General features: G+C 36.5%; 1 protein-coding gene across 1 annotated transcript in view; it reads right to left on the bottom strand.

Moving 5' to 3' along the window:
• LOC149065716 (uncharacterized) overlaps positions 1 to 19,519 on the bottom strand; it is a 50,578-nt gene that overhangs the window by 19,262 nt on the left and 11,797 nt on the right. The window contains exon 2 of the mRNA XM_089253694.1: positions 8,486 to 8,761. Coding sequence (XP_089109820.1) covers positions 8,486 to 8,761 — 276 coding nt within the window. The remainder of the gene's footprint in view (positions 1 to 8,485; positions 8,762 to 19,519) is intronic.

The following is a 19,519-nucleotide window of genomic DNA, read 5'->3' as shown; positions in this document are numbered from 1 at the left end:
AAATATTTGCTTCCAGAACACCCTCCAAGGAAATAAGACGGTAACGCGTGTTGTGATTATTGGTGTTCTTCCACCAATGTGTGACCAGATGGATTGGAAGATCGGGTTGGAAGCTGGAATGTACTCAACCAGCCTTCCAATACCTTCTAGCCTCCAACATTAGCACCCGAGTGGCGCGGTGGTAAGATGCTCGTCTTCCACTATAAAGGTTACCGTCAAGGTCCTCGGGTTCGAATCAGCACCTCCTAGAGATAGAAGGCCACTAATTGCCCATGACCAACCTTCGAAAGTATTGGGCCAGTCTTGACTGTAATCAAATATAACCTGTAGACGTCAGATGTGTAATTTATAATTTATTTTGCAAGTGGCATTTGTCTGCAAGGGTTAGCGCTCTTAGGGTTCGTTCGCTATTGGTTAGCGCACTTGCCCGGTATGCAAGGGGACCTGGGTTCGATTCCCGGAGGAGACAAATCACTTTTCTTTCCAAATATCAGTTTCGGCATAACATCCAGAAAATTCAATTTCTCAGTGATAGAGGGTGTTTTTTTTAAAGAGTGCAGAGAACAGCACTTCACCAAAAGCAAATATATCCTATTTTTCTGATGGATTTGCTGCAATAAGTGCAATTAACCATTCGAGGTGTGCAGGGTATTGTAATGTGGTAGGTCTTGTCATGGCGCAACCTCAGTAACGCAACTTATACCACAAGTCACTATACCGGTTGATCATTGGTTGGCGCAGCATGACTTTGATGGTCCTTGCACGAATAAAAAACAAACTCCAATCCAATCCGAAGGTGTATATGCACCCTCGAACGGTTGATAGCTCATATTGCAACAAATTCGTCATGAAGATATGTTTGTTTTTGCTGAAGTGCTGCTGTGCACTCTCTAAAAACATCCTTTACCACCTTTGCTATTGCGATTCGACCACACATTCTATGATCAAATAATGCTCTTGTTTAGTTGTTCTAATATCCTCATCTTAATCTTTGTCCCATAAATTTAGAATCATCCCGTATATATGAATAATAGAAAAATACAGCTATATAAAGTTGTATACTCATATAACAAGAGAAGTCAACAGTTAAAAACCTTATAGAACTAATAAACCAACACCTTGTTAAGGCGTCGTCTCGCGGTGATGTCTTGGGCAGTTATCACTAGAAGCATTGAGTTAGTTTCGCCTATTCAACCTTGATCTACAAAGCGGCTGTTCATCCGCTGATCATTTCTCTTTTGTAGTTCAAGGATCATCCATCCACTGTTATATCAAGAATACAAGAAAAAGTCCTTTATTTATTTTTATTTCCCTTTTGTAACGAGAGAGTCGAAAAACCACTTTCACTGTTACGGACGAATCTATTAAAATTAGGAATAATATGGCATCTCTGGGCAGACAGCTTGAATCTGTGTCAGAAATGGGTCACAGACCTTTCACTAGATCCTTCACACTTTCACTTTCTACATTCGCGAAAAACCTTCGATTTTTTTTTCTTCACGTTCAATTCCTTGGTATGATACCCATATAATTTCAAGGCTGATTGTTAAATTTGGTTATAAGCGCAAACTGATTATCGTTAAGCTTCTGTTGAAATAGTCATTAACGTAATTCCGAAACAGAGCAATTTGCGGCTTGTCAGTTACACGTGCTATTCTAACATATCGTGTGATGCAGGAAAGCTCTTTAAAAATCGGAAGGTTGAATGGGCTTGAAATGTGATCGATCAGGGTCGCAACTGAGGGGGGGGGGGGAGCAGGAAGGTCGGGTGCCTCGGGTGCAGGACCAGAGGGCCGCAAATTTCATCCTTAAACTTTCTCTTCAACATTACGGGGGGGGGGGCAAAAATGCGTGCTTGCCTCGGATGACCAAGCATCTAGTTGCGGCCTTTAAAAGATGTTATTATTCAACGATTTTGATACAGTAATGAATCCTTTTTAAGAAATAAATGTGAATATATATACCAGGCTAATTTTAAGTAGAAATATATGCTAAAATTTGTTAATATCTTCCAATTTTAAGTTCGTTTTTGGTGAATTTCTTGTAACTATGTAAAGTAAGGAAAACTTTGAAAATGTTCCATGTCAATATTAACGATACAAGAAATCTCTTCTAAAAACACATTAATTGATCTCATCAGTGTTCTTGGGGACTCGTTTTCATTCCAATTTATCTATCGTAATTCCAATCAATATACGTGCAAAATTTTGTTGGTATGCCTTGATTTCTTGACGGAAATTTCCAATTTTTTCGACGAAGTTTACTTGTGAATGCATTGACTTTATCAGCTGCTGTGATTTTTATATTTCTTCAATGTATTTACCAGCTCTACTTACGCAATGCACCATTGCCATAACTTTGAAAGATGCCGAACATCAGTGGCAGCATCTTTTTCGTAGATGCTTCTAAAAGAGCGCTATAATGTTTATATGAGTAGCATTCTAGTGAAAAGATACTGCTCTTTTGATGAGTACTCGAACTGGTGAGAGAAAAAAATCACAGTTACACTCATGAACGAGTATAAGAGGGGTATTCAAGTACTTCCCACTTCCAACCTTTTTTTTAGTCACACACTGGAGCAGAAAAGTAATAACAGGTATTGCCATGCAGGAAAACGGACTTATTATCCGATATTACAGGGTTTCATTGTCACATGCTTCTCGAAAACCTTCACAGCATTCCTTAAAGTTTCCGCCATTTACTATTTCAACTTTAATCCAAGCACACTGCTTTTTTTCTCCCCTAAACATCCCTTAGAGCAGTGAAATTTCACACTACCAAATTACATCTTTGTAATCATCTATTCCAGTGGTTTCAACCCTGTGATACGAGTAGATTCATTAGTACGTGGCGGGATATTCAGAGGTACGCGAAAAATAATCGAATGGCAGAAAATAACGGACATCTCCCATAACGGGCACTCCCCTTTAGTGGACACCTCCCGTTAACGGACACTTTGTGAATTATGTCAATGGACTCCAATGTGTTTTACTACCTATTAACGGCTCTGTTGATGGACAAAATTTTGGGTCGAAAGACTGTCCGTTATCGAGAGGCTCTACTGTATAACTTTTCTCCAAACATGCAGAGAATCGCGGCACCCTCTGATGTTCCAACGCGTCGCGGCACCAGTTTTATCTCTTTTCAGCCTATTAATGATCATTTGTATCACATCCTAACTACAAATATAAATACAGTATTTAATTTTTTGACGATTAGCCTACTTTGGCAGTTTAAACAACAATTGGAAATGTCCCGCATTTTCTTACATCTGACTATCCCAATGTCTCGTATTTATCACGATAAAACATAATCTTGGAAATGCAGTACCACGTATGCGTTGGATATAGTTCAGTGTGAGGGAAACTAAATTTTTATGAAATCCAAAAATAGCGATACACGCATGCACAGAAAAGACAGGTTACTCCGTCTAATTCAGAGGTGAAAGACCAGACAGCAACTCAAGATGAGGAATAATCAGTTATGAAATAAAGGCCGCTTCTTCCAAATGCGGAAGTACATTCGGTTGCCAAGAAACCGGACATACATTACAAGACTAGGGTAATACTTCGTTCCTATATCGATCACGTTCCAACATTGCTTTCCATTAACTAAGTTAATGGAAAGAATAGCGGAAAAGATTTTTTTTTCTTTCACCTCCAAAGATAAATTCATTTTCATCGGTTGCTTCAAAAGCAGTTAAATTAAATTCAATGCAATTACGATTGTCTAATTGATTGTGTACCTTAACCCGTTATTTAGCAGTGTAAAAGGAATTTTATATTTTGAGCTTGTTTTGGCATTGATGCTTCTAAGCAATTCCTAAACATTTGATCTTTACATGTGAGCTGTTTATGAAGTTTCTGTAATTGCCGGCAGAACGTGGGTGTGGCTCAAAGCTACACACGTCTCTATTTCTTGACAAGCAAAGCAGGAACGATTTTTGACCCGTGCATTTTGGAGAGAAATACCATATGTAGGTGAGAGATACAATCTTCAACAATGTCAAAAAAGTAAGTTGGCAAACAATAAATGACATTTTTATACTACTCAAATCTACGTAAATCATATAAATACAGCGTGTTCCCTAAAGTGCAACAACCTATTTTTTTTTTAACGTCGACAATATATTTCTCTTTTGTCATCTAACAGCATTCAGGGTATCTCATTTGCTTAATGTAGCCCAGGGATGGAACTAGAGGGTTGCAGTGGTGGCAACTGCTCCGGGCGGAAAAATTTAAAGGTGGCAGTTTTAGGTGGAAACAAAGAACACCGTTATAGAATTATCGAATTTTAAAGGGCAGTAAAATAATGTTTGCCCCGGGCGGCTGAATCATGTTTGTCCCCAGGCGGAAAAATCCTAGTTACGGCCTTGATATAGCCCCCTCAAAAATTTTCTCTTGAGGATATTTAAATGCTTGCCAATTAAAGGATGAATAAATGTAAACTGAAATGCGGATAGTTCAACGGGGTTAATTCAAAGAAACGAGTCATATATATGTGTGTGAGAACAAATTCACACAATGGTTGTAATATATTCTTCTTATTATACCAGTTAACAATGAACGAACATTTCTTACTGTTAGTAAACAGTAATTTCTTCTTAAGATTGAATTCTGGATGCGGCCTCATTTTTCAGCTTTGTATTATATTTTTTACATTATGACACGTGATGATTTATGTGTGTAAAAGTTTTGAATGAAGATTCTAATGAGTGTTTTCATTATCATAAATCCATCATCTTATTTCTTTTTAAATTTGATCATACAGACATGTTGCTTAGGGGAAAAAATGCATATTTCGGACAAAAGAATATTATTCCATCCAACTTGAGTCAACGTCGACTAGGCGTGACCCATAAGTTTGACAGACGCTTCAAGGCATGTTCGTCGTAGCATGAACTTGAAGGAGGTCCTCGAACTTTTTACAAGTCACACGTGCAAGCAATAATTAACTTATTTTTGCATATCCTTTATATTCTTCCGTTATCACGATTGGTGTTTATGCGCAATAATTTTCAAAATTCGAACTTGACAACGAGCCAGCGATTCATCGACACATTCGATTAAGTTTTCTGCACATAATTTCTATGCAACAACACTCGCCACTCTATCAGGAAGGTCATCACCAATTTTTAGTACGTTGCAATTGAAATGCATACTTGCACAAAAACTGTGGTCAGTGTGGCCTTGCTCGCAATTGACGTTTCAATTCATCATTGACGATTAATGGAATTGGGATTCAGACTGCGCAGGCAAGACCAATTCCTTAACATCATTATTATCAAACCAGCCGTGATGCGTGGACAGGAACTATATCGGGACGGAATAAAAATGAGCTCTCACTATTAGTTACCATAATGTGGGAAGCAGTATATAATCATATAAAATGTCAAAATAAGCCTCGGTGTCCACAGTACCCTAAAAAAGAATCAACGGGACAAGCTGAAGACCGAGAAAGAGCACCCATATCATTACGTCTCCATCACTAAACTATCTGAAGTTAAATGCAGTCTTGTAAACACCATTCTTCTTCATTCATAAAACCTTCACTCGCCAATCGAACAACCAAATGAAGCGTGATTCGTCGAGTCATAGCAGGGCTCTCGCATTCTGGAACAAACCTCTTGGCCACGATTTCGTCGGAGCCTCTATATTGATTTAAAATAAATTTAGTGTATAAATTTATTTATTATTTATTAATAATAAAAAAAATTAAACTCTGCTTAAGCCCAGATGGAAACAACCTCTTGTGGGAACAATACTCAAAGCTGTATTAAGAAATTAAGCTTTGACAATGCTCCACACACAAGCTCCGTTTACATGGAAAGGGGTCATTCAACTATTACGTCAACATTGGTGGGGGGAAGGGAGGTTTCGGGTTTGACGACTTTTGATGGGGGGGGGGGTTGACTGATGCTTACGTCATGAAAAACCCTTTATAAAAATATGAAATATTCTTAATGGCCTCTTACTCGGTGTGCCAAAAACGAGAAAAACCTTTCCCTAGTTTTTGAGCACCTGAACTATCATCAGAGTGGTGTAGAACTGCACTGCGGGCCGTTTAAATGCTCTAGAACTGTGCCACATGTAGCTTAAAGGATCTCTAAATGTGCCACAGACCGCTTAAGTGTTTTAGAATAGTGCTGCGGGTCATTCAAGTGATCTGTGAATGTGCCACAGGCCTACTTAAGTGATCTGAAAATATGTCACGGGCCGCTTAAATGCTATGGAGTTGTGCCACAGGCCACTTAAGCAATCTGTAAATTTAAATTTTTACAAAATTAGGTTTGAGGTGGTGGGCCACATCAGATAACTCTGTTGGCCATATTTGGCCCGCGGGCCATGGGTTTTGCACATATAGCTTAGAGGATGGGTTGCAATGAATTTCTTAAAGAGGAATTTTGAGTTCTTAGCCTTCAAATAGCATTGAAGTTAACAGAAATTCATTAATATAAAATATAAAGGTATTTTCTTCAGAAAATTTAATTTTTGTAAATATCTTTTGCGTCAAAAAAAAATAAATGTTACATCATGGGGGGGGGGGGGGGCGGCATAGGAGGATCGTGTTTCCCCCCCCCCCCCTTACGTTTCTGATCCCAATATGCGTTAAGAGGTAGACAGCAGAGCTGACGAAATTTTGCAGACGGGGGAGGGACACAAAAATGGCTAAAAATCTTTTGAAGTAATACTTGAACGGATCCAAAATGAAAAATGCAGTTTTCTTCACTCCGCAATAAGGGAAAAATCGCAAAGGATTATGGGAAAGATATATGCACCACCAAAATCGACGTAGAAGAGGATGTAAACATTTCCTCCTCTTTCCCTACGAGGGAAAAAAGTTGTCGAGCGGGTGGCAAAACTCACAATGCTACCGCAATATTGAACATGTAAACGGGCTAGAGTTGACGACAACATCGTCAAGTTGTTATATAATTTCACAGAATAATCACATTACCAAATAATAAGCTATTTGTAAGTGGTCTTTACGCGGCTAATCGGCCATGAAAATCAATGGTTCAAAGCTCATGACGAATGGTCATCTTACTGACGTCACTGCACCCGAAGGCATCTCGCTCATTATGGTTGTTTACAGCAGATTCCACGCAGTTTTTCTTTTCAAACCTTTTCACCACTCTCTCTACGAACCCTATGAGTCAAAGGTCTTGGTTGAGCAGTCGTAGAGAGTGCCCTACTCTCTTTCATTTAATTATGGCATCACTGACGGTCGAGCGAGGTACGTGTAACAATGCCGAAAATATTTTCCACAACGGTGACATCCAATAATTCTTATTCTCGCTCAGTTTTCCTCCTATTTTACGTTGCACACACTCTAATGATGGCAGTACATGTGTTTACATCCTTTCACACTATTTTAAATTGGTTCCGTGGCGCATGGGAATGATGTTCCTTATTTTCAATATGTAGGTGTCCGGAAACATTCGACCATATAAATTATATACAGACGAGGAATTCGGGAAGTTCAGCTGTTCAAATAATGATACAACGGTGAAAAAAATCGTAATGATTTTGTCTTGAAACCTGAAAGGAAGAGTGAAGAGATGCAACAGTTTCAATAACACGTGTCAAGTTGAAAGAAAAACGAATGCAGCCGCAAATATGACCCAAATTCGAACGGAATACCTGTTTCTATTATTAGCTCGAAACACGGGCTCTTTTTACCATTTCTGACCTATAGTTTGAGATGATATTTACACGCTTATACAGAAGATGATCCTCAACGTGACATAGATTCGAATACAACTCGTTTTCTCATACTACCCACTCATCGCGTCTATTCTTGCTAATGTCTATAAATTCAGTTTCCCTGAACAAAATAATTTATACTCGCGAATACAAGTCATATAGGCATATTGTTTCGTTATCTTGCCCGGCTTCTTGGTTTTTTGTTCTACTGACCATTCTAATTTCGACGATATTGCATCGGTAATTTCTGAATTCAATTTTTATAGAGAAAAAAATGATAACGCAACCGTAATAAAAGGGGGGGAAAAAAGCAAAAGGGATTTTTTTTCATGATTGCTGGTATAATGATAACTATCACCAGTGATGACCGTGATAACCACCCGTGTAATGACCCTTTTAAAATCGTGACCAACAGCTCTACTTTTTCTGTTGGTTGTAAATATAATAACGTGTGGTATTGTTAAACCTTTTACAAGTATGGATACATGCTCCACGCTTTCATTCGTCTTTTGTGATGTCTTAGTATAATTATTCCAAAAATGTTTTAAAATAATTTATCGTCGACTTTATTTTGATTCCCTGTAGAGAGTGATGACCTAACTGCACATAATATGCATAAAATGACCATTATGCGACAAAAACAAATGGCTTTACTTCGTTTTCGGTTATGATTGGACACGTAAATTGCAGATGCGATGTTTTTTTTCATTTTCCAAACTATTAAATCCTACATAACTCGACGACGCAACAAATGAATACAAAAGTACAATGTCACTTACCTCTTCAGTTGGAACTGGCTCAAGAACGTGCTTCAACTCCCGAAAAATATATTGCAAGGAATGCATCGCACCTTCCGGTTGCTGTAAGAGTTGCAGTAATTCATCACGGCAAACAAGATAGTTACGACACCCTGGTGGTTGTATGGCACAAAACGTCGGAAAATACAAAATATGATGAAGAAGTACCGTACTGATATCCAAAATATCTATATCTGTTATATAATTTCGATCGCTCGGTATTCCCAGTACTTCCATGATGCGCTCAGTTTTCAGACACTATGGGGTGTAAAAATTATATCGCAATCAATAATACATTTTAATATGTATTGGATTATTATTAATAGAAGCACAGTTTCCTTCACAATTATGATATATTTTTAATTAGCTAAGAAGTATGATAGAGAGAGAATATAAATTATATAATTATACCTTCCAACAAGATTGTTGCATTTCTATGTTTTTACTTTTTTTTTCCAAAAACAAAATAAGATAATAGGAAGATTGCAGAGAAAGAAAAAGTCAATATCATTTGATGTTGTTATGATTCCTCTTGTGTTTTCCATTTGGGCTGAGTTCGTTTACCAACGTTGAAAGTGAATTTAAAAGTTTAATTCTTATTCAACGAATCAAGTTTATTTGCTCATTTTTGTTTTACTACAGCCATAAAACGCGATCAGAATATTAAACATGCTTATCGCAATCCTTGTTTAGCGTTCCGATTCGATAAACATAAAGAGGCTGTAAACATCTGCAAAAAATAATAATAATAAGTTTGATAATATTCATATACATAAATCCGGAGATATACTGCTTGCATAACTGTTGGCTATTCCTCAATCCATCCGTCCTTTCGACCGTGGGGACTATCGCTGAATTTTCCGATTATAATTATAACCATCCTTATCAGATTTTTGCTTACATGTATAAATATCTCCAACGTGAAATTCAATTTCTATCTGAGTATGAAGTGTAGAAGAATGGATTCTCTTAAAATCGTGACACTTTTTATAATGATTTTCCTGTTTTTTTTCCTAGCATCTCCAAGCAATCTAGTGATAGTGTTGATGAAAGAGTAGACTATAGCAAACACTTCACATTCAAATAACCACTAATCAATCAAGTCTACGAACAAATGATGGGCTGGCCGACATAATAAGAAATATAATTGAAAAAAGTGTGTACTATATTCAATTCCATTCAAGCTCCACCAACTTCAATTTAACATTGTTATCCATTATTCTTAGAATCTTATAAACTCTAAATCTTGAATATGATTTGAATCTTGTGATTCATGATGGTAATATATCAAATCAAGAAGATGGAATAATTATATTTCATAGGATTATCACTAACAACATCCGTAAGTAAAATTATACAAATACAAAGGCCACAATAGGCAAAATACCCAACGAGGTGGCTGAAAAAAAAAGGTGCCCATAAAAACAAATATGGATATCAAATACAGCTAAATAACTAAAATACAGCAACCTAAAATGATAGCAATTATCACGAGAAAACAAATACATACTAAAATAAAACTAATACAAATGACTATAAAGAAAAAAATTAAATTACACTTAACTCGTGGTTCATAAAATCTATTCCTAAAAATTAAAAACCTCAATTATATCCCTCCCCGGCTGTAAACATCCACAAAAATCGTTCTTTTCCAGTGTAAACATATTCAGAAAATCAAGTCTCTCTTCATAGCTCAAGACTTGTGTGGCAACAAGAGCGCGCGTGGCTCTTCTCTGCACTCCCTCAACCAAGTCTATGTCCCTCTATAGGTATGGTCTCCAAAACCTTATGTCATATTCCAGTCCAGGACGAAGTAAGCCCCTGAAAAATGGAAGAATCACTCAAAAATAGGGCCGCGCTTACCAGACGCGGGGCCCGGTGCGAAAATAATAGCGGGGCCAGAGGTGTCTTGACAATTTCGCGGAGGCTCCCTTATACATATATGTAAGACATACATTCTAAAAGAAACACTGAATTTAAAACCAAATGTGTTAAAAAATTCAAAATGAAAACATTTCAAAAGCCAGAGTATAGCACCCATGACAGCTGTATACACATAACTAGAAATTATAAAATTAGAAGAGAATGAAAAAAATGAAAAAATACATAAAATGAAAAATGCAATAAATGAAAAAATTCAATAAATGAAAAAATGCAATAAATGGAAAAATGAGGAGGTCGTTCTCAAGGGGAAACCCCGCACATTGTCCCACGAAGCAAAAATGTTTCTGATGATGGTAAGCCAAAGAAAGGCATAGAATTACCATCAGTTCCCTCGACATTTTTGCGAAAACAAGCTTTGGAAGTTCAAAAAAGCAAATGTGAGAGAATACAAAAATTGAAAAAAACTAGAAAGACACGAAAAATTCATTAATAGCACAATATTAAATGGAAACCCACACAAAAGTGTGTTCAAAAAATTGGTAAAAATTTACCAACTTTTTTGTCAATTTCACCCCGAATTTTATACATTGGGAGAATATTCTGTGGGAGAGGGGAATCGAAAATTTAGAAAATAAAAATTATGAAAATTCGGAATAAATGCAAGAAATCCCAGCACCAATGAAAATTCAGAATAAATGCAGAAAATAATTCTAGCACGATAAATAATTTCAGAAACTGATGGAAATTCACAATAAATGCAAGAAATAATTCTAGTGGCCATCAAAATTCAGAATAAATGCAAGAAACAATTCTAGTGGCCATCAAAATTCAGAATAAATGCAAGAAACAATTCCAGCGTCCATTAAAATTCAGAATAAATGCGAGAAATAATTCCAGCACCATAAATAATTCCAGAAACTGATGGAAATTCACATTAAATGAAAGAAATAATTCCAAAAGATGAAAACTCAGAATAAATGAAAGAAACAATTCCAGAAATTGATGAAAATTCAGAATTCCAGAAATTGATGAAAATTCAGAATTCCAAAAATTGATGAAAATTCAGAATTCCAAAAATTGATGAAAATTCAGAATTCCAAAAATTGATGAAAATTCAGAATTCCAAAAATTGATGAAAATTCAGAATTCCAAAAATTGATGAAAATTCAGAATTCCAAAAATTGATGAAAATTCAGAATTCCAAAAATTGATGAAAATTCAGAATTCCAAAAATTGATGAAAATTCAGAATTCCAAAAATTGATGAAAATTCAGAATTCCAAAAATTGATGAAAATTCAGAATTCCAAAAATTGATGAAAATTCAGAATTCCAAAAATAATGAAAATGCGGAAAATTCAGAATTCCAAAAATAATGAAAATGCAGAAAATTCCAGAATTATTTCTTTCTAGATGAAACTCCAGAAATTCCAGAATTTCTGAAAGGAATTATATTATTACTGCAAGTGTGGTCCCTCCCAAAACACGGAACCCAGTGCGACAGCACCTGCCGCACTCCCCCTAATAAGGGCGGCTCTGCTTTAAAAGAAAACAAAGACACCTTTTTCAGAATGAAAAACCGAGCATTCTATTCGTGTTTTTTTTTTTACCATCGGGAATAATATTCAGAAAATCAGTGATGAATATTTATGAAGAAAACTTTAATTATACACACAAGGTGAGATTGATTCAACATGTGCCTCCTAGAAACGTCAAAGAAAATTCCTATTGTCTCTGCAAGCACACTTGTGAAAACCAACTGATTAAAAGAGAAATATATTCAAAATGGAGTATCAATTATATCGTCTGCTCACCGAATGCAAACGGTACGGACAGAGGCCAATGTCCTTGGAACATCGATATTGGCGTCAAGCCAAATATAACAAAAAAATTGCGCTCTTTCGTGACTACTAACGATATTTTTACTTGCAGATGCATCTTATACGAAGAAAAACCGCGAAGAAAACAGTATGGAAAATAATTATAATAATAAGCAAAAGCAGAGTATTCATTCACGATGATCATGATTATACACCCAAAACAATCTTATGTTTGGTAAAAATTACTCATCAAACACGGGGCATTTTTGGTTTTGCCGCCCCTCATCCACTCTAGTCAAATTTTTTGACCACTCATTCCTCAAATTCGCCTCCCTGTGCTATACCCGCTTGGTCTTCCCCCCCCCTACTCCTGCAAGTACACCTGTGTCTCTAATTCATTCTTTTTATCACTCGCATACTCACATACTCTCTAAGTCACTCTTTTAGTCACTCACATGCTTGCACACTGTTTTGGTCACTCACATGCTTGCACACTGTTTTGGTCACTTACATGCTTATGCTTGCACGCTGTTTTGGTCACTCACACACTTGCACATTCCCGGGCCACTTTTTTTTCGCGCGCTGACATGGTTTCTTGCTTTATAGGCCATTCTTTTGATCATTTACACGTTTATGCTCTATGTCGATTTTTTTGGTCATTCACATGCTTGCACACGCTCTAGGTCACTCACTGACCCGGTCCCTCACTCTGTAAGCCACCATTTTGTTCACTCACATGCTTGCTCACTCTACAAGTCACTCTTTTCCTCACTCACGTGCTTGCAAACTCTCTACGTCACATTTTCGGTCCCTCACTGACCTAGTCTCTTACTGTCTCGGTAGAGGAGGATTTATTTAGGGTCATAAAAATACACAAATTTAGCTGCCCTCCCATTCTACTAAATTTTTTGGCTACTCATTCCTCAAATTTTCAGCCCCTCTAAACTTGTCGCCCTGGGCTATAGCCCGCGGAGCCCCCTGTAAATACGCTACTGACCAAACATATTACTCACAGATTTCTGATATTCACACACGAGTCAAGTGTTTTTTGGTTTCTTCCCCTCGATTTTCAGTCAATGCCATTTAAATATTGAAAAATATTTCACAATCAATAATCTTTAAAATTTGACAATACAACATGGGGGAAAAAATAACATTCATGAATATCCTTTCCCTTTTGATAAAGAATAAAAATCTCCGCTTACTCGGGCGTAGAATAAATTACATAATAGGGTGCAACTATTATTATTCACAAAATTATGTTATAAAATATGCATTACAAAGTGTACAATGAATGGGTTTTAGTAGATACATATATTGTAGATGGAAAAAGAGATTTTGATGATGATTAACTATGCATGCGTAAATTGTAATAGCTACGCACAGTTTATCATAATAATAATGTTGATTGCTTTTTGATAACCTATATAATTCTCATTTCCGTGGCCCGTATCCTTCTTTATCGACGATATAATCACAAGAATTCATCATCAATGAGCAGTAGAACAATACCCTGTATCACATAAAATCTGGTCATTCTTTGAAAAAAAAAGAAATGCCATTCATGATCATTCATAATAATAATCTCAGAACGACCAGAGTTGTACGTTTACGGTTTAGATCAGAAATCAAAATGTCGTTTTGCAATATCATTGTTATACAGTAGGCGCTGGCTGCTTATGTGAATCACGGGTAATATTATAATTCAGGTATTGTTATCACTTTCGTTAAGTACAGAACTGACCAATATCATAAAATGTGAAATAATTCGTTATCATCAGGAGAGATTTTGCTATATCAATTTTTTTTTCGTCGAAAGTTTTTTTTCATTTTTGCACATTCTGAAACCAAGGTTGAACCAGACTCATTTTTCCCCCTCGTAAGTTATCGTTATCAATCTGCAAGACTATTTTAGGAGCTCCCTTATATTGAAAAAAATTTTCGTATTCAGTTCACAATGTCCTAATCGGGCCGTAATAGCCGCTATGATCTATATACCTGAAGCGCTGCTTTTTCAATGGCTCCCGGTCGAGTGAAGAAATAGTGAAGGAACGTTTAAAGCGCGCGGTGTTTCTCAAAGTGTGCGTTGCGGCTCCTAGGGGCGTCCCCAACCTTTCTCAGGGACGTCGCGGCGATATGGTGATACTGTATTGATTTATGTGCTATTTATGCTTTAAAGGGGTGTTTTTATAACTGAAAATATCTACTAAATTATTCTGGGGAGTCACAGATGCACCATGAATTTGCCAAGGGAGCTGCGAGTGACAAAAGTTTGAGAACCACTCTGGTATAACGTAAAAAACCCCGTTACTTTCTTCAGTTCGTGGTCAGTTTGTTTCGACTGACCATATTCATAGTTCCTCAGCCGGGAGATTTTCACAAGGGAATTTATGTGGAAAGTACATTATAAAGAGTACCGTATATCGTAATACAGATTATACAGCTCCATTCCAACTCCTCACAATTTCTGAACATAAAAAAAAACTTTTAGCTTGGGGTATTATGTTTTAGAGCAATTGAGAAAAAATGCACGATTCATCATTTTGAAACATGTTATGTGGGAAAGAAAAATTAAGTTGTTCCGTTCGACAAAATGGGACATATGGTCATCGCACTTACAACCGGGATTTCCTTTTTTTGTATATCAATCGGTTTTTGTTATCAGAAACCCCGAGTCCTGATCTGATCGCATTAACCAGCGTGCACTGTGTAACAAAACAAACCGATTGACACAAAATCTCTCATGCAATGTCGTTATAATCAATTGTCAATTTATGACCAAATCAATAACTTAGTTGAAATAACGGAGTTTCGTGAATGAAAATACGACGACTTCTAGATTTCTTGCAAAAGTTTCTTTGGCATTGCGAAAAGTGAAGACGACGTACAAATAAAATACCAAAAAGGAAAATAACGATAATGATAAAAGTTTGGATCATGGCGTGTTTTCTGCGTGCCTTGATGAGCCTCTACAGAACAAAAAGTAAAAATAAAAACCTTGAACGGCATAGAAATAGCCTCATAAGGACTATGAAATGGCTAAAGTCACGAAAATCGCTTATATTATATAGACATATCATTCAGGTGTAGGTAGTAACTCTTAAACGAACTTCCGGAAATAATATATTTTTCGTTTTATAAAAAAGATAGTGAGTACAGTAATGCCCGACTTACACTAACCCGAGTTGCGCGATTTACTGTGAAAAATGCACATTCATGAAATTCAATCATAATCATTGGACTATTGCTGAAATAGAAGAGATTATTATAAGTGATAATTATATGAAAAAAATTGTTTTATTCTATCAGAGCGTGAGAGATATGTAATGAAACTGCCCTGATTTTTAGGAGGCTACAGTATGTAAAGATGGTATTATGATTATTATAATATAATCACATGATTATTATTAATTATGGTATTAATAGATAGTTGCGGTTTATTAAGAAATGGAATTCTAAGGCTTATATGGTATCTGCCATTTTTACAAAGCAGGTTACAATTTCATACGTGAAGTCCAACGCTAATCTGAAGTATAATTTGTTTAAGGGAGTTGGTGCACGATCTTGTACTCTCATGCTTTCCTATGGGAAAAATCTCCTTCGTTTAAAGAACATTTAAAAATTTTCTATTCAATTTAGACACTCAATTTTTTTTCTCAAATACTGTGGATATTTTTACACAATTTACCGAAACCATTTAGGATTTTGACTATTTGTTATTTTTTTCTCGAATTTTAACTTCAACAACATGCAGTTTTTCAAAAATCACTGAAATTTAGTTCTACTCATTGTGCCATAAAATTTCTCTAAATCATTTAATAACAAACTCTCTCGTTAAAGCATGTAACACCTTAATGTTGAGAGTCGCACAAAGTTTCAAGACATGTCTGCAAGCATTTTATATCAAACTATGTTAAAAAATACTCCTTGTGCAGGTAGAACAAAAACTCGAACACAGTTAGGCGAAGAAAATTTTATAATACTGTATTTGAAAATTGAAAAATTCGAGACAGAAAATAAGTTTTTTAGAAAATTTGAGTGCACCAACCCCCTTAATGTGATGCTCGTTGATGAGACAATGCACCTGGTCTTTCAATTAATTTCCACTCACGGCTGAAATTTGTTTCCTTGCCTCAAAACACAAGCAGCTCGTTTCTTTCGATGGGCCAAGATGTTACAATGTTTATCGAAACATTTAAAACATTTAACACACGACTTTCATTAGCACAGATTCAAATGGAATACGCCCTTTTTACCAGACGCAGATGGCAGTAACAACGCAAGTTAGATTTTATGAAGCTATAGAAGAGTACCATAGCAAGTCCGGGATTACTCTATAAAAGTTTTGTAAAAGTTCATTTATAAAACCTGAAAAATGCAACCAATAAGCGCATCGGTTACATTTGAGCGAATGTAAACAAAAGGGTTATTGGGGTTTTTTTTTCAAGTTTCGTAAAAGATCTTTTTATCAAATTTTTATAGCGTAATAACGGCCCAAGAAACAAAAAGACGGGTGTTCTTTCAAAAAATTGGTCCCCAATTAACTAATATTTATATCTATTTCTATGGAAAACTGCTCCCACACTTACGCGGTTGTCGTCGATCACACCTATCGCGTAAGTTCGGGGTATTATCGTACGTATACAAGCATTCAATTTCTATCATCAACAAAAATGTTTTTTTTTAACCGTGATCCATGTTTGGTTCAAAGAGCACATATTGATTATCATACTCATTCACACCATTTTTCAAAGATGTTAAAAAAAAAAAAGACTTGAAAAACCCGATTGTAGTGAAAAGGAGGACGAGTTATCTTTGAAAAAAGTAAAGAAAATTGTCTCGACCTTTTCTTGTCCTTAAAGCCATCAACGCAAATTAACGTCGCATCTATTTAAGTGCGGTCACCACCTTGATGAGCCCTATAGATAGTCCATTTGTTATTTTACCCCGTTTTTTTTATTCAACAATTCTAATAAGTTGAAGGCAAACAACATTTCTTGGTAACGTGCCAAGTGATTTCTTCAACTTTAATTGCGGGGGAATAAAAAAAACTGAAGATTATAATTCACTAATTTTTTTGAAGGTTTTAGATTATAAAGTATCAAAATAAGGAAAGATATTGCGTATAATTTATTTATTAATTGATTAAACGAGCGAGAAAGAGGTTGATGTGTATTTACTAGGGCTGGTCAGATTAATCAATCAATTGTTAATCGCAGTTAACAATTCTAGTTGAGTTAATCGAGTCGAACAATCCGATTAAAATTCGATTAATATTTGCGTAAAAAGTTTTTCATTTAACTCTTTCGCGTTTAACCTTTTATAGTAGTCTCGATAATCCGAGCTGAATGGGACCGAGGCCATTTCGAATTATCGAAAGAAATCTAATTATCCGAAAAACAATAAAAAATGCTTCAAATGTTGGTTTTACTTTAAAATAAAAAGACAAGCAAAGCAGTATTATAAGCATACTTACTGTATTTTTATTCTTGAATAAGATATACAGTAGATCAGTGGTTCTCAAACTTTTATCGCTCCTGCGGCTCCCTTGTCCAATTCATGGTTCGTGTGCGGCTCCCCAGAATAGTTTAGAAGATATATTTTCACTTAGAAAATAACCACTTCGAAGCACAAATAGACACGCAAATCAATAGCTACACGCCCCTGACAAAAATTGGTGACTCCCCGGGAGCCGTGACGCACACTCTGAGAAACACTACAGTAGAGTCTCGAAAATCCGAGCAACGAAAGTTTGAGTTTCCTCATAATCCGAGGCCCTGAAAATTTTCGAATTTCTTTCTTGAGACCCTCTGTCTCTCTCTTTCCCCCCCCCCCCCCCGCCAAGAGCTAAACTTTATTTTCCCCCGGGACGAATACGTAGTACGTATTGTACAGTTCGAAAGGGACTAGGCATAATGCAGTGGTTCTCATGGTTCTCAAACTTTTGTCACTTGCGGCTCCCTTGCCTATTCATGGTCCGTCTGTGGCTCCCCATTATAGTTTAGTAGATATTTTCAGTTATAAAAACACCCCTTTAAAGCATAAATAGCACATAAATCAATACAGTATCACCATATCGCCGCGACGTCCCTGACAAAGGTTTACGACGACCCTAGGAGCCGCGAAGCACACTTTGAGAAACACTGCTATAATGGGTATAACTGGTGTAATAAATTATATTTAACTCCCTTGAATAGACGTAGACCATATTAACTATCATGGGTCGCTGAGAAAGACAAGCAAGTTTGACCGTTTTCTTCGTAATGGTGGATAGTGGTATTGTCCCCTAATTTTAAAACGTTTAAAAAGAACTACGATAAACATATTGGGATAAATCGAAAAGTTATCCATATTTAAATGAGACAACCTTAATTTTTTTCAAGGGGCTGTATATTTATATTTTATCATAATTATTGGTTTTTTATTGCTCTTATTGTGTTGCTATGTTTTCGATATAGTTTAGATATGTATCCGACATCCATATTTTTCATGAGCATTTTTTTTCAGCCATTTCGTTGGGCATTTTTCTGTTGTGAACTTGTGTTTGTAATTGTTTGAGTAAAATCATTGGAAAGGCAGTTGTGAAAGCTATCAGTGTCTCAGCGTTGTTCACCATCAATCCAAGCCCCAACTCTTCTCAATCACTTTCTCATCTTCGCGCCCTTTTCATATTCTTCATTTTTTTCAACATATCGTATGGAATCGTAAAATCTCTACTCTGTGCTGTTTGTAATCTCCGTGAGATACATGATACAGAATTACTTCAAAAAATACAAGTTTAAGAAAGTTTGTTTCTGTTCCAATTGTTTTAATGCCGCTGTGGTGGTCGAGTGGTTATAGTGACGGACTCGCGATGCGAGGATCCGGGTTCGAACCCCACAGTGGTGGTCGGCTGAAGTTGGTTTTCTGTGGTTCCCAACTTCAAGGCGCAAATGCGAGCCGATCTCCCCGTTAAAAAGTCTCGCCACAGAGAGCAACAGTCCTACAACGATAAATCATTCAATCATAACACTTCACTCATAGTTAGAAAAACTGGTGGCAGATGGCAGCACTACACATAACAAGCATTACAGAGAAACAAATCTTCACGTCAGGTTTCACTACACGTACACGCACATTCCCGCATGTACCGATTCGTTGAGAGTTCCGCGGGGTGGGGGGGGGGGTATATGTGTGGTGTAGCAGTAGTAGGTAGGGCTCGGGGATCCATGATGTTCTTAAGTCAGCCACCTCGTTGGGCAATTTGCCTGTTGTGGCGTTGTATTTGTATTTGATATAATGGCAATAAATGGATTTGTACCACTTCATAATAGA

Source organism: Pholcus phalangioides, unplaced genomic scaffold (assembly GCF_987345545.1).
Source record: "Pholcus phalangioides strain wild (caught in Gottingen) unplaced genomic scaffold, Ppha-v1.0 ptg000039l_1, whole genome shotgun sequence".
Lineage (NCBI taxonomy): Eukaryota > Metazoa > Arthropoda > Arachnida > Araneae > Pholcidae > Pholcus > Pholcus phalangioides.
The sequence above is the reverse complement of the archived record's forward strand: the minus strand, read 5'-3'. Positions and strand labels throughout refer to the sequence as shown.